The following is a 14,421-nucleotide window of genomic DNA, read 5'->3' on the forward strand; positions in this document are numbered from 1 at the left end:
GAAAGTTTACAGGGCAGATCATCAGTTTTACATTCAACAAATCATATACTTTGTTTCATTAAAATGATTATAATCCCCTCCATGAACCATCAGTTAACAGTATTTCTCTCTATTCATTTTAGCTCTTTCAAAAAACAAAACACTCAGGGATATATAATAGTTTACACCACCAAAGGGTACATTCTGCAAGTCTGCCTCCTGGCTGCCAGCTCTCAGTCCCTCTCTTTCCACGAATTTAGAGTCCTCAGCTGCTTCCTCTTTCCATGTCCCCATCTCTGCCTCCATCTCTGGCACTGCTGCTTCTCTGGATAAGGTCCCGCATGTTGCTTGTGTTCTTTCTCCCTTGATGGTCCTAGGGTCCTCTGTTTCTGGACTGTAGGATTAACTACTGCCCCATTTTTATTACAAAACTTCTACCCTTACAACTGTGACAGACGCAGTTAGTTATGATAACAATTACTCACTACTGAATCATACGAATCTTACCCCCATCTCTTTTTACCAGACCCATCTAGACAAGATGAAAACTATTCAGTGGAGACTTTATCCACATACTCTTAAACTAAACTCCGTCTTGAAACTTTGTAAGCCAGTCACTTCGAGCCTTTATCACCCCTCATTTTAGGTAGCCAATGTCTAAGTTGCCGGTCCCTATCTACCCTGTATATAGAGGGGATAGCATTGACACGTCATGTGAAGACTCTTTCCCTCTCTGTTGGTATTTTGAGCTATCTCCAGGAGTATAGGTCAAGTTCATCAAATTGTAGCAATTTATCCTCATTTCCTTTATCAAAAATTGTTTTCTTTTTTATCTTCCTCTAGTCAAGTTCTGATTATGAAGCCATCAAGGTTAGGTCAAATGGGTACTGTCTGCAAGTTTGGGTGTTCTTGTCCATCTTCCCTCACTTCTTATCAGCTGAATGCTTCACTCTCAGCTCTAGCCCTCTATGGCTATGTCCTTGTCCATGGGCTCAGGTGTTCCCAGGTTTTATCACACTTAGACCAACCAGCTCTTCCTCTTCTCTCTCTCATCTCCAGGTCAATGGGAGTCTATGGAATGTAGTTGAACTCAGCCAATTTCTTCATTGCTGCCTTTCCCCCTCTTCCACTCACCAGTAGACCAAGGTGATCCCCAGCAAGCTTACATGCCTGCTCATGTATTCCCTTTGAGTTTCAGTCTTAGAGGGGGCTTTGTTTTATTTTATTTTTTTTAACTCATGAATGTTATAAAAGAAATCTGAATGAATAGTTTAACAAGGAATGTTTCTAGGTAGAAACAGTAAACATTATAAAGTTCTCAATTCTCAAATTAACTTATAATTTTGGTTGGCAAATGGAAGCACTGGTGGGAAACCAGAAACCAGGAAGAAAGAATCAGGGTGTTGCTTCTCCCAACTTCCTGCCCATCTAGTCACCATGGATGGGCTGCATCTCTCTCCTAAAGACCACAGCTCTTGTCTCCATCCTGCTCGGCCTCCTTCTGAAGTTCTGAGGTCCGGGTCATTATTCCCTTCCCTTGGTGCTCCCTTGAGTTGAATGGTAAGTTCTTAGTAAAGTGAAATCAAAGTAGTACCAGCCCAAGGAGGCTACGGGCAGCAGAAAGAGTGGGAGATTCATGATGAAGGAACACATCTCCTTTCCCAGGTTGGCCAAAGACTGGACTGAAGCATCAACCACACAGAAATCTAACAACACACTTGCAATATGAATGCTAGAGTCTGGATCTCCATATCAATGATTTAATAGATTACACACTCAAAGAAAAAAACATGTGAGCTGAGGATGGGAAATCACAAGACTTCTGACATATTGTACTTCACATATCTTGAAGTATCCTGAATCTAATTCTCCATCTCTGAGGTCATTAGAGAGTGGTATTTCTGTATTGCCCTCAGACAAGAAAGTCAATGGAAATGAGATGTTGTTGTTGTTGTTAAGTGCCATGGAGTCAGTTCCAACACATAGCAACTCGGTATAGGGTTTCCAATGAGTGGCTAGTGAGTTAGAACTGCAGACAATGCGCTTCAAATCAACCTTGCAGGCCACCACTTTCACTCACAGTGCTACGCCAGGACTCCTTTGTTGACAATACAGAAAAATCACCTGAACTTTGATCCACTTATGTGCATCCAAAAATAGAAAATGAATTATTGTCATCAGGTAGATTGATCTTAATACCAACACATTGATAAGAAAGACAGCCAACAAGATAGAAGCCCAGGCAAGAGAGTTTCATCAGTGACACATAATTGTCACTGACACACTCAGACAAATGAAATTAAGATATATCCATCCTCTGATTCTCCATTGTTTTTTACCTTCTCCTTTGTTTTTTAACCGTGAACCTTTCCCTTAAAAAGTGAGCAAATCTTGAGTCTCATTCCATTAAAGTAGACTCTAGTAAAGTTTCTGGGAAGATTTCCAGAGAGTTAGATTGCTTTAAAATTGGCCATGCATTAAATAAAGCTTTGTCTAACAAAGGTGAAAGAAGAATAAGTGATAGGGTATCTGTACATTCACTCTGCACAAAGTTTTTTTCGCTCAAAAGCATTACTCAAAGACAAACAAAAAATCAGATTACAGTTCTGGAAAATCATACTCTGCCTCTTTCAGCAACACTGCCAGCTCACATCTACATTATGGGCCAACCATCTGCTTCCTAAGGAATTTGTAATCTACCCTGTCCATTAGTTCCCCAAAGGTTCTCCTACTTTATGCATAGGCCCTTCCTTCATTCATTCCACGGCATTCACTTTTCATCTCTAAGAGATTTGTTAACGATAAATGTGTAAGATTCCCTTTAACAGCAAAACTAAAATGAAAAGCCTTCAGCACTACATTTTATAATGAAACAGAAGCCAAATCTAAGACTCTACAGAAGTAGAATTAAAAGCTATTATAGCAAGAAATTCATTCTGGGTACCTGGCTTCCTTTCACTTTACCTGCTTCAGTGTACTTCAATCCCACTTTTTCTTCTGTGTCTTTTGTCTTTGGCGGTGGCCAGACAGCTTGGAGTCGGCCAGGAGTCCTGTCGTCCTGTTCAGTGGGGCTCTGGTCTAGCTGTTGAAAAAAAATAGGCACACAGACAAGAATAAGTTCAATGAAATGTGGCCAGAGCCAATTAATTACTGAAAATAAACATGCTAACTCTAAATCTAAAATTTACATTAATGACCAGTTGCACATTACTGTTTCATTGTAACTGAGACAAAGTCTCAAGACAGTATAATCCCTTTCTAGAAACATAAAGTTATCAGGAGTGAAAACCAGAAACAACTCAAGGCTAAGTATTAGACAACACTAGATAAGTGATTTTTATCACATAACTATAAGAATCAATAATTCACTTTGATATTAAAATACCGATACAAAAGTACCATACTTGGATATATTTGTAAGAATGTTTACAAACATATTCCTACCATAAAAAGACGAATTTGTATTTTCTGTAAACATCAGTTATAAACCAAGACATACTTCTCCAAATACTCAAGTAATCCATACTTGTAATCTCAGGATTTTGTTTTTCCTATGAAATACGAATGAGATAACTTTGTATTCAAGTTATCTTTTTGTGGGAGGTGATTTCTACAACTAGGATAATGTATCTATATATTGATTTTAGCTTAGATTTGTTTTTAGCTGTTGTGCGTGTGTGTGCATGTTGTTTGTTTTTTAACTAAAGCCCAAGATAATTTTTTCAAAGAATTTTCGCTTTTTACTGTTTTAACTGAGTGTGTTAACTTAAATATGCAAAAAGGAGTAACACTCTCACGTTGAATTGACATTAAACAAAAAATTCTATCCATTGCTCTTTGAACATTACGACTTAGTGAACAGGTGTTTGTTAGTCTTTATAAATTACCAGAGTTCTCTGAATAATGTTTGTGAATAATATTTACAACAGCACCCATTAAGCAGGTGCTTACCATGTGCTAACTTCATTTAATCCTCACAACCACCATACAAGGTAAATGTTTTTGTTTTCTCCTTATTTTGCAGATGAGGAGATCGATGGAGACTTAGAGATGGTGGAAGTCACTCAGCCAATAAATGGCAGTCTTTTTTGTTAAGTACTGTCAAGGAGCAGGTGGTGGGTTTGAACTGCCGACCCTGTGATGCACAGCCCAGTGCTTATTCTACGAAGCCACAACAGGAATCCAGTAAATGGTGGAGTTAGGATTAAAACCCAGGTATCATTCTAAATCCAAGGCTCAATCAGAATGCTTTTCAACCAACAGGTAACACTTCAATTACATCATAAACACGTATTTTGCCAAATGGCAAACTTTCAAAGGAGAAATAAAGGTTTCAAAGAGATGTAATTAAGTGGTGAGGAAATCCCTGTAAAGCTGGGTTCTACTTCTATATTACATTGCTTCCTCAAGCTGATTAGTTTTTATAGGAACATTTACATGAATGCTTAAACCCAGAATGCTTAAACCCTTTCCCACCTGTACTTCTTTACATTCAACCAAAAAAAAAAAAAAAAGAAAATTAAACAACAACAACAAAAAAAAACCCCAAACTTCTTTCTGTGCAACTCCACACTCCTTACAAGGTGGATTTAAATTCAACATAATCATCTTTCACCTTAAAAAAGGTTGCAAGGAATAGATAACTAGAATTTACTGTCACAGATAACCTGAGAAAAAAATATGAGGGTGCTTTAAAAGATTCATGGAAAAATGGAACGAAAAGATACTGTAATTTTCCACAAACTTTTTGAAACCATTTGTATGGCTGCATCCTATTTTATGAGAAAATGTAAAACACAATTCTACATACGCTTTTGGGATCAGAGGGCCCCTCCACCGGCCTTGACTTGGACCTTTCAAACACAGCTCTCAGCGACTCCTTCTCATGTCTCATCCTGCGCTTCAGAGCTTCCAGCTCGGAGGTATCAGCGGTGGTACCCTTCCTGGGGGGACGGATGAATAAGGCTTTAAAAGCCTCTAAGGCAGTCTCTGGAGGCTTTGGTTTAACCTCTCCACCCTGGATTTGGGGCTCCCCAGGGCCACTTTGGCTCTCCTGGTCAGCGCTGCAGCCCATCTCTTCTCCCCTGGATGACTCAGGGTCTTCTGCCTTCAGTTCAGTTTTCGGCATGTCAATGTTGAGCAGTTGAGAGAGCTGCTCAAGGAGAGTGGGAGGGGACTTCAGATGAGTTGTTTTCTCCCCATTCTTCACTGTCTGTGGTCCTACCTGTGATAGGGATTTCTGAACAGGCTGGGTCAATTTGAGGAAAGCCAGGTCCCCATCCTTTGGTTTAATTTCCGTGATGGTCTCCCCTCTTTCAGCTGTAATCCCTTTCTTCAGCACACGAAATCCACTAAAGAAAGCTGGAAGCTGGAATGTCTTCTCCCCAAGGCCTTCTTTTTTTGAAAAGGTACTCTCAGGGACTCCAAAACTCAGGTTTGCTACTGTAGGTGGTTCTGGGGAACCTTCTTCTCCAGCCTCTCCAGTGTTAGGGCTGTGCTCTGTCTGAAGGCCGCCATCACTAGATTCCAACTTGCCACTTAGCTCAGGTAGAGTCCTTTGGGGACCTTCTGCATAGAGCTCCGTATTGTCTGGTTCCCCAGTGGCCTTCTGTTCCCTAGAATCCCCTGGTATTTCTTTGGGCTCTTGGGGAGGCTCAGATAAAACACTAGGGGACTTGAAGCCATGAGTGTTACTTCCCTCTTCTGGTCCCTGGCCATCAACATCAGAGTCAGAATCACTGGTGGTGTGGATAAGGGTCCCACGAACCAAAAAATCATCGTCGTTGTTGAGATTCAAAGTAGGCAATGGAAGCTCTGGGCATTGGAGAGAAGTCCCTGCTGAAGCTTCTCCCTCAGACTCAGTTTCCATTCTTCCAGTCTTCCCATCATTTTGGAGGTAGGGTGAAAGCTGAGCCTCTGTCTCCTGCTGACTGGTGCCCTCGATGGGGTCATCCTGCTGAGGTGTGGGATCCACATCTAAACTGCGATATGCTTTCAGCACAGCATCTTTCTCTTCAGGCTTCACCGATTCCAACTGACTCGTAAATCCAAATAAGGATTTCATAGAGAATTTACTCAGGATCGACTGAGCTATTTCAAGACCAGCTTCAGGTTTTTCTGGTTCTGAGACATCACTGCCATTCACAGAATTACCAACGTCCTCCATGGCTCAGCAATGCCCTTGATGAAGTTTGGACTTTCGTTATCTTCTCTGCTTCCTCAGTTTATCCTCTCCATCTGCATGCTTACAGGACAGAGAGCAACAGGAGCCTAGAGCCAGATTCCTCAGCCGCACAGGGAGCTCACTTGGTGGCTCTTAGGTCACTGTGCCCTTCTTCCGGTTTGAGCAATGTTATGGTATGCCCAGGGCAACTGGAAAACGTCTGAGGAGCTTTACTGCCAGCAGCAGCGGAGGCTGCGCACCTTACTACACACAGACCGAGAGGCTACTCTTTGGGGACTTCCTTATTTATTCCCGGGGACAAAAGGCTTTTTGTCATCAGGAAAGTCAGCCTGCCCCTGGTAATCCCAGCCGAGAGAACTTCACCAAGAGCTCCGCCCCAGTGCCTGTGGTTCTCCTGGTTGCTTTCAACTTCCTCCTTGGCCAGTATAAATTGAGGCTTCTTAAAGTGCTGAGCTGGCAAGCTGATCCTAACATTCCTGACCCTTCCCCCTCTAGTCCTAGAGATTCAAAAGTGATTCAGCTGAAAATTGCTGAGACACATTGACACATTTTAGGGGCCCTCTTTCTTCTTCAACTGCATTACGTATGTTTTGACCTTGGAGGCCAAAAAAAACCTAGCAGCACACCCAGATGAGCAACCACGTAACAAAGCCCAAAGCAGACATAAAATTAAAGAAAGAGATCATGTCACAATATCCAGAACTTGCAAAGCTGTTAATTTATTGCCCTTGAACTTCTTTCTTTCTTTTTTAAGTACTTTCTTCCGCTTCCCTGCAGGTTTCATCTGGAATGCAGATTTTAGTGTCAGAGCCCAAGGAGGAAAACTAACATGAGTGGTTTCAGGTTACTGCCCTTTTAGCTCTGCCCTGGCTGTCTGTGTTTTACAAACAGGTATGCAGGCGAACATACCCACCACACCCAGTGTTAACCAGTCATCTGGGTGGCAGAGTCAATAGACCAAGTAGGGCAGGATTGATTACCTTCCATAGTCCCTTTGCCAACATCAGGCATCTGCTTAGCAGCTGAGATTTCCTGGCTTTCTTAGGAATCCTGGCAGCAGAAGGGCACCCCTCTTCACCTCAGTATTCCAACCAAATAAATGAAACCTGGCATGACACAAGCTAACACACAACCTGTGCCTTGTTAGGCAGAGCAATTCATCAAAACTCCCCAAGGATCTACGTTCCCCGACAAGGGCAAGCCATCTGAAAGCACTCTGTCAGTTGGGTTTCTATCATAGACCCAATTTACCTAAAACAAAAACAGAACAGACAAAACCACTGCCAAACATCACCTCCCTTATAGTTTCCACTACTCTGATTAATGCTAGGAACCTGGCAACTGAGGAGGTGGAAAAATTGCAGCTCTGTTTCCTAGCTGCCTAGCTGTCTCTTGGGATGGTTTCCTGTCCTACCTGAAAGTCTCAGTGTTTTTCAGATCCAGTTCAGTTGTTGTCAGGCATTCACTGAGCACCTGGGATGGGCAAGGCACTGTCCTGAGTTGGGAGGAGAATCAAACTTGCTTAAAAGTAGTCGTCAGCTCTCTTTGCGCAAAGTGTCAGGAAGATTATAGCAAGTGTTAAACTTAAACAACATTTTATACTGAAAAATACAAGTTGGAACCTCAAGTTAAAAGTCTTTGTTTATTTGCAGCAATGAAAGGCTGTGGGTCATACATTGATGATCAACATTAAAAATGATGAGGTATTAATTGTGATACACTCTGATCTAATACATGTCTTGGAATGGGTTCAAAAGTAGTCCTCACACAAATAAACAGGCTACATGTTATTTTACCATATCATCCTCCATGGGAAAGTTAGCATAGTCCCTGATTTGACCTTGTGTCTAAATGGACACTATCTCATTTGCTCCTTATGCTAGCATATTTTTGAATTATGAACTGGGGGCTTACTTAATAAAAAGACCAGTAGGACGCTGCAGAAAAATTCAATGGTGTCATTTCAGTCTGAGAACCAACTTCCTATCTAGAGGAAATATGCACCAATGAAATCAGACATCTGCTTCTTCAAGAAAGAGGAAAGAAGGAATCATCAAATCAGATCAAATGAGACCAGTCTTCTTAATATCTCCACAAACTACCCAGCAAGGGGGTGAGGGGAAAGTCACGGCACATATTTAGACATAAGGTAAAAGGGGTCTAGATCCTTTTGACACCATGGAAGGCAGATGAATTACAAAAGAAAAAAAATCTGGCATCCTCTCCATACCCACAGATGAAAACATAAATCAGGGTAGTGGGACAAATCTTTAGTCTCCAAATATCATTAGGTCTTAGCTCCCTGGCTCTAGGTATTATTGTTGTTATGATGTTGTCAAGTGTCATCAAGTTGGTTCCAACTCATAGCAACTCTGTATAGAGTTTCTGAAGCTCTAAATCTTTGTGGGAGCAGAAAGCTTAGCCTAAGTCTAAAGAATTAGGCAACCATGGTCAACAGAATTAAAATAAATGATCACAGCAGCACAGCTTGCTAGTGGAAAACAATAATCTCTAAGTGCCCTGATGTGGTGCTAGAGGGCAAGGTTGGTATGAACTGCAAGGTCAACAGTTTAAGCTCATCAACTGCTTTGATCCTTGGAAACCTTATAGAGGGTCACAATGAGTAAGAACCAACTCGACGACACTTAACAACAACAATTATTTATTAGGAGTCCTGGTATGGGACCATAGGATAAGCACTAGACTGCTAACCACAAGGTTGGTGGTTCAAACCACTCCTTGGAAATCGTATACAGAGCTGCTAAGAGTATGAGATGGGTTGACAGCATTTAACAACAACAATATTTGTTGGGTGTTTACCATGTGCCAAGCACTGTTCTATATGATCCTCATATATTAACTGATTTGATACTCATAATCACTACATGACATTGGCACATTATTCTTTTCCAATTAAGAAATGGAGGCCCAGAAAGATTACCTTACCCATGTTCACAGAGTCAGTGAGTAGCAGAACTAGAATTTGAATCCAAGAAGCTGTTCTTTAGAATTTACACTCTTAATTACTCGTTTAAAACCAAGAGCTTCCACTGCTGTCTTAATTGGACACCTCATAAAATTGAGTCTTGGCATGCATAAGATCTTTCAGCCTGGTTTATTAGTGGTTAAATCCTGAGATGACACAGAAGACTAACTTCACAAATGCTTATAGTGAGAAAAATCATTCTTGTCCCCTCCTGCAACTTGAGGGAGAATCTAGAGGGACTGCTTAGAATTAAACCCCAGATCCCAATGCTATCAAGTCAATTCTGACTCACAGTGTAGGACAGAATAGAACTGCTCCTTTGGTTTCTAAGACTATAAATCTTTACAGGAGCAGACAGCTTCATCTTTCTTCTGTGAAGTGACAAGGAGATTTGAACCATTGACCTTATAGTTAGCAGCCCAACACTTAACCCACTTCACTACCAGGGTTCCTTATTGCTTATTAAGCAAAAATTCCAGAGACCCTGCTCATTTTCCTACTAGTCACAGATAAGACACAGAAACCTCTGGATACATAAACACCTCAGGAGGCTTTACAGCTTATCGAGACCATTCTTCATTTATGAAGCATGCCTCCTATTACAAAGATTTATTCTCCTAATACATAACTTGTTCAATGTGACCTCCCAAAGATGCTCAAGTCCTAGTCCCTAGGACCTGTGAATATACTATCTTACCTGGCAAAGAGACTTTGCACATGTGATGGAGACTTTCAGATGGAAAGACCATCCTGGACTGCTTGAATGCAATGTGATCACAAATGCTATGTAAATGTGAAAGAGGCAGGCAGATCATCAATGTCCTAGTGATGCAGTAAGAGAAAGACCTAGGCAGGCATTGCTGACTTTGAAGATGGAAGAGGACTATTTTTAACTCACTGAGACCCATTGCAGATTTCTGACACCCTGAACTGCAAGAATATAGCTGTGTTGTTTTAAGCCATTAATTCTGCGGTAACTTGTTACAGTAGCAATAGGAAAGGAATGTATTCATCCAACAATCATTAGAGCACAAACTATATACTAGACTCTGGAGCTATAAATGACATAAGTGACCTTTCTATCTTCAAGGAAGGTATAGTTTAGTAAGAGAAATCAGTCAAGAAAGAGGTGAACCTACACTGTAACAAAGTACTTTATACTCCAGAGTCAGGTTAAACAGCAATTAAGAAACAAAACCCCTCTACTGTCAAATCAATTCCGGTTCATAGCAACCCATTAGAACAGAACAGAACTGCCCCATAGGGTTTCCAAAGCTGTAAATTTTAACAAGAGCAAACTGCACTCTTTTTCTGTGGAATGGCAGTGAGTTCAAACTGCCACTGATTTTTGTTAACAGTACAGTGCTTTAATCAGACAGACCTAAAAACAATTCTGAGTGAAATCAGGCAGTGATCATCTAAATATGAGTAAGAAGGAGAATAATCATTCAAACAGATCTTTTGAACAGAACCTCATTCAGGCCACTGGTTCTCATGACTATCAAAAAACGTTACCAACAGCAATGAACTAAAAAATATTCCAGGGCATAACGTTCAAATAAACAATTCACAAGCCTGGTTTAAACTGGTTGGTCCTAAAAAAAAAAGTCAATTTAAAAACCTTAACACTTTGAGGGAGAAATTATCATTTCTTTTGGTCATTATTTATTCCAGTGTTTTATTGTGCTCAAAATTTACCAAGCATCTTCTACATAAAACCACTGGAGCATGGTGCTTTTGTAGGATAAACACGGGTCTTCATGCCACAAGGCCAGTGGTTCAAGCTCCATGGGAGAAAGATGTGGTTTTCTGCTCACACAGAGATTTACAGCCCTGAAAACTCTATAAAGGGTAGAGCTGGAACCAACTTGACAGCACTTAACAACATAAAACGCTGAGTCAGAATTCACTCAGAGCCAACCACCAACAACCAAGAACAGCACCCCAAAACCAATGACAGTTCCAAGTTGGGCTGTTAACCTCAAAGTCGGCAGTTCAAAACTACCAGTGGCTCCAACGGAGAAAGATGAGACTTTCTGCTCCTATAAAGATTTACAGCCTTGGAAACCCTATACAGGGTCGCTATGAGTCGGAACCAACTCCATGGCTCATAGCCACCACCAGCTTAAACAACTAAGGTAAAGTACACACAATAAATAATTAGGAAGCATTTGACATACATGGAATTCTCTGTAAATATTGTTAAGCTACTTAAAATCTGAACATAGTATTGTGTGTGGAATTCACTCTCAGTAAATTCTTCATGTTTCAGTTGTCTCATCATCCTCACGGCTGCTCCTGGATCAAAGCTGCAGCCAGCTGTACTTCAGAACAACACGCATCAGTCCAAAACAGCAGATACCTGGTTGGAGACACCTAATTTGCAAAAATTGGACATCGTCTAAAAGAAATACTTTCTAAACTCATCCTTGCTCTTCGTAGTCCTCCCCTACATTATTTATTTTAAATACTCCCTTCCTCACATACATGGACACACACATTCTCATAAAACCCTCAAAGGGCAAGGGAAAGTAAACAAAAGGTGATTACATTTCACTTTGTTAGGCTACTCAGTCCTCACATTTCTCCTTGTCCAATATATTTTGAGTTCAGGGCTGATATTATGACTAATTGCTGGCAGAATTCCAAAGTGGTTCAACCAGGTTCTCATAAGAATTGCTTGAGATCACAAGTACAAAGTGGACTTAAAACTAGTAAGAGTAAGTAAGGGTATAGTAGGTATTTCTGTGGAAGAAAAGTTTAGAGATAGACTAGGAAAATTAAGTAGATTATGGGAAAAGATATGAATAGGGTAGTCAGCGGAGATGGGTTTGTTTGGTTTTGGTTCAGAGAATGTGTTTTATCTTACCTAGTGAAGTCTAAGCAAAATTGACATGCTAAATATTCAAAAAGAGCAAAAACATTTGTTTAAAGAAGACACTTCCTATATAAAAGGAATATAAAATTAAAAGATTTGATTAGAATCAAGGTGTTTGGAGGCCAAAGAGACTTCAGAAATATTATAAATAATTTAGCTTAGAAATATTAATAATTAACAGCTCAGAAACATAACTAATAGTTTAACCTTGTTGTTTTAAAGAAGAAATTTTCAGTCAAGAGAAGCAAAATGGCTGGTCATGGTGCTCAAGTGCAGCATCAACATGCACGAGATCTTACCCTCTTCCTCACCAGCAACCTCATTATAGTCATTTTCCACATCTTCAAAATGGAGACCGCACCTTGCTTTTCTACCTAATTCACAGGAATATTTGACGCCAGATCAATGAAAAAGCCCAAACCACCCCCTTGTTATATAACACATCCCAGGTCTTCATAGTGTAGTGTGGCCCTGACAATTAATGCACCACTTACAACCCCCCCTCTGGATTGGCCTATCAGAAGTCAGCAACTGTTTTCACTAATTGCTTATAAAGAAAAAGGAAAGAAAACAGGCTTCACCTGCTTATTGTAAGGGCCGCCCCTAATGATTAAGGCCTTTTCCCATTGAATTGTCTTCATGGACGTATTTTTAAGAATGGTTCTACCTAGCAAAGCCAAAGCTTCCTTAGAAATTAATTGGATATCAATAACAAAACTAGAAGAATCTACGAAAGAAATGCTGGGCATACTTTAGCAGCTGGAGGAAAGGAAAACAGCAAAACAGCATTGTCTCAGGATCCTTTGATGATCAAGAAACAAGGAACAGTGAAGCAATGTGGTTGGAAGCCTGACTCTTGAGGTCTGTGTTCATACCCTGCTCTGTCCCTACAAGAAGTTTGACCTTCTATAACCCCCCAATGTGCTTCAGCTTCCTCAACTGGAAGTCAGATATAAGCTGCTAAAAGGATTAAATAAGTCAGTCTGGGTGTCACAATCTCATTAATGCCTGGCACAGAATATATGTATATGTTCATAGAAACGTCATTTAGGACTTCAACCAGCATCTAATCGATTTTTTTTTTCCTTTTATTCTCTCTTATTATTATGTAACAAGTATTTATCAGTGAGCTAACAGTCAAAATAGAAAATTGTCCCTGTGTTGTAGGATAAGCACTGGACTGTGAACCACAAGGTCCATGGTTTAAACCCACCAACTGCTCCTTGGAAACCCTATTCAGCGTCACTATAAGTTGGAACCAACTCAACAATACTTAAAAACAACAACTAAATACCATGTCTTCTCTTCCCCCTGCCACATGCACACCGCACACCTAAGTGTAAGTGAGTTAAGCTCCAAAGAAAACACTTTCAAGGGATCCCTTTGGGCTTTTCAGGGTCAAATCTCTCGGGATTGGTTTTATCCATCTGTGTCCTCTGAAGAGAATAATTAGCTTGAAGTTTTCTCAGGTGGTCACTGTAGAAGGTGACAAAGTTCAGCCTATCCTGTATTATTTTTTCTGGGCTCTGAGATGATTTTTAGAACAACTCAATCATTTTAAGAAAAAAACAAAACCACTACATATTTGGGTTTTTGTTTTTTTTTCATCCTTTCCTCAAGAATATATCATACTGAAGTGTTCAGTTGACAAGTGAGTATTGTCTCTCCTGTGAAAGAGCCCAGGCACCCAACAACAGAGCATTGGTCATTTATTTTTGTTTGGGGGCCATTTATTCATTAGACTTCAAAGATCCTAGTTTATTTATGGAGTCCTGGTGTGGTGCTGTGGGCAAATGCGTCAGGCTGCAAAGTCATTTGAACTGCAAGGTTGGTGGTTCTGGCCCACCAGCTGTTCCTTGGAAACCCTACACAGGGTCACTATGGGTCGGAATCGACTCAATGGCACTTAGCAACAACAACTTCATTTAAAATTTCTTACTCTCAAAAAAAATCAAGTTTGAAATAATTATTGTACTTTACTAAGTAGTGCCTTACTGTAAAATGTTTTTAAGACCAAGTTCTACTCAAATAGTATCAAAGCCTCCTGAGAAATGGATTCATGTTGAAAATAAACTAAAAGAATGTAAAAGGGAGAAGGAAAAGCTATACTTTAACATGTGAAACTAAAGGTTAAAATTTTTAAAATGGAGTAGTCTTTAAGGTACAAATTTTCCTGGGACATGTTTCAGGAGAGTTTTGAGTATATCCAAAGTGGAGAGAATCATAACGCTGTCCTACATAAATAATGACAACAGACAGCATGGAGACCATGAAGAGAGAATTTCACTGAGGCTAAAGTTGCTCTTGATAAAAGTATTAGTTTAAGATATGTTGTTGTTGTTAAGTGCTGTCCGTCAATTCCGACTCTTAGGGAGCTGATATAGGGTTTCCAAG

General features: G+C 40.3%; 1 protein-coding gene across 2 annotated transcripts in view; it reads right to left on the bottom strand.

The window, feature by feature from the left end:
- Positions 1 to 14,421, bottom strand: part of FMN1 (formin 1) — a 581,640-nt gene that overhangs the window by 422,899 nt on the left and 144,320 nt on the right. The window contains exons 1-2 of one of the 2 annotated variants that reach the window (XM_006831808.1): positions 4,790 to 6,145; positions 2,944 to 3,061 (exon numbers count right to left, since the gene is read on the bottom strand). In XM_006831808.1, coding sequence (XP_006831871.1) covers positions 2,944 to 3,061; positions 4,790 to 6,145 — 1,474 coding nt within the window. Of the gene's footprint in view, positions 1 to 2,943; positions 3,062 to 4,789; positions 6,146 to 14,421 lie in introns of those variants that run through there. The other variant, XM_006831807.1, reaches the window with a different exon arrangement.

The sequence above is a fragment of the Chrysochloris asiatica genome, unplaced genomic scaffold, assembly GCF_000296735.1.
Source record: "Chrysochloris asiatica unplaced genomic scaffold, ChrAsi1.0 scaffold00004, whole genome shotgun sequence".
NCBI lineage: Eukaryota > Metazoa > Chordata > Mammalia > Afrosoricida > Chrysochloridae > Chrysochloris > Chrysochloris asiatica.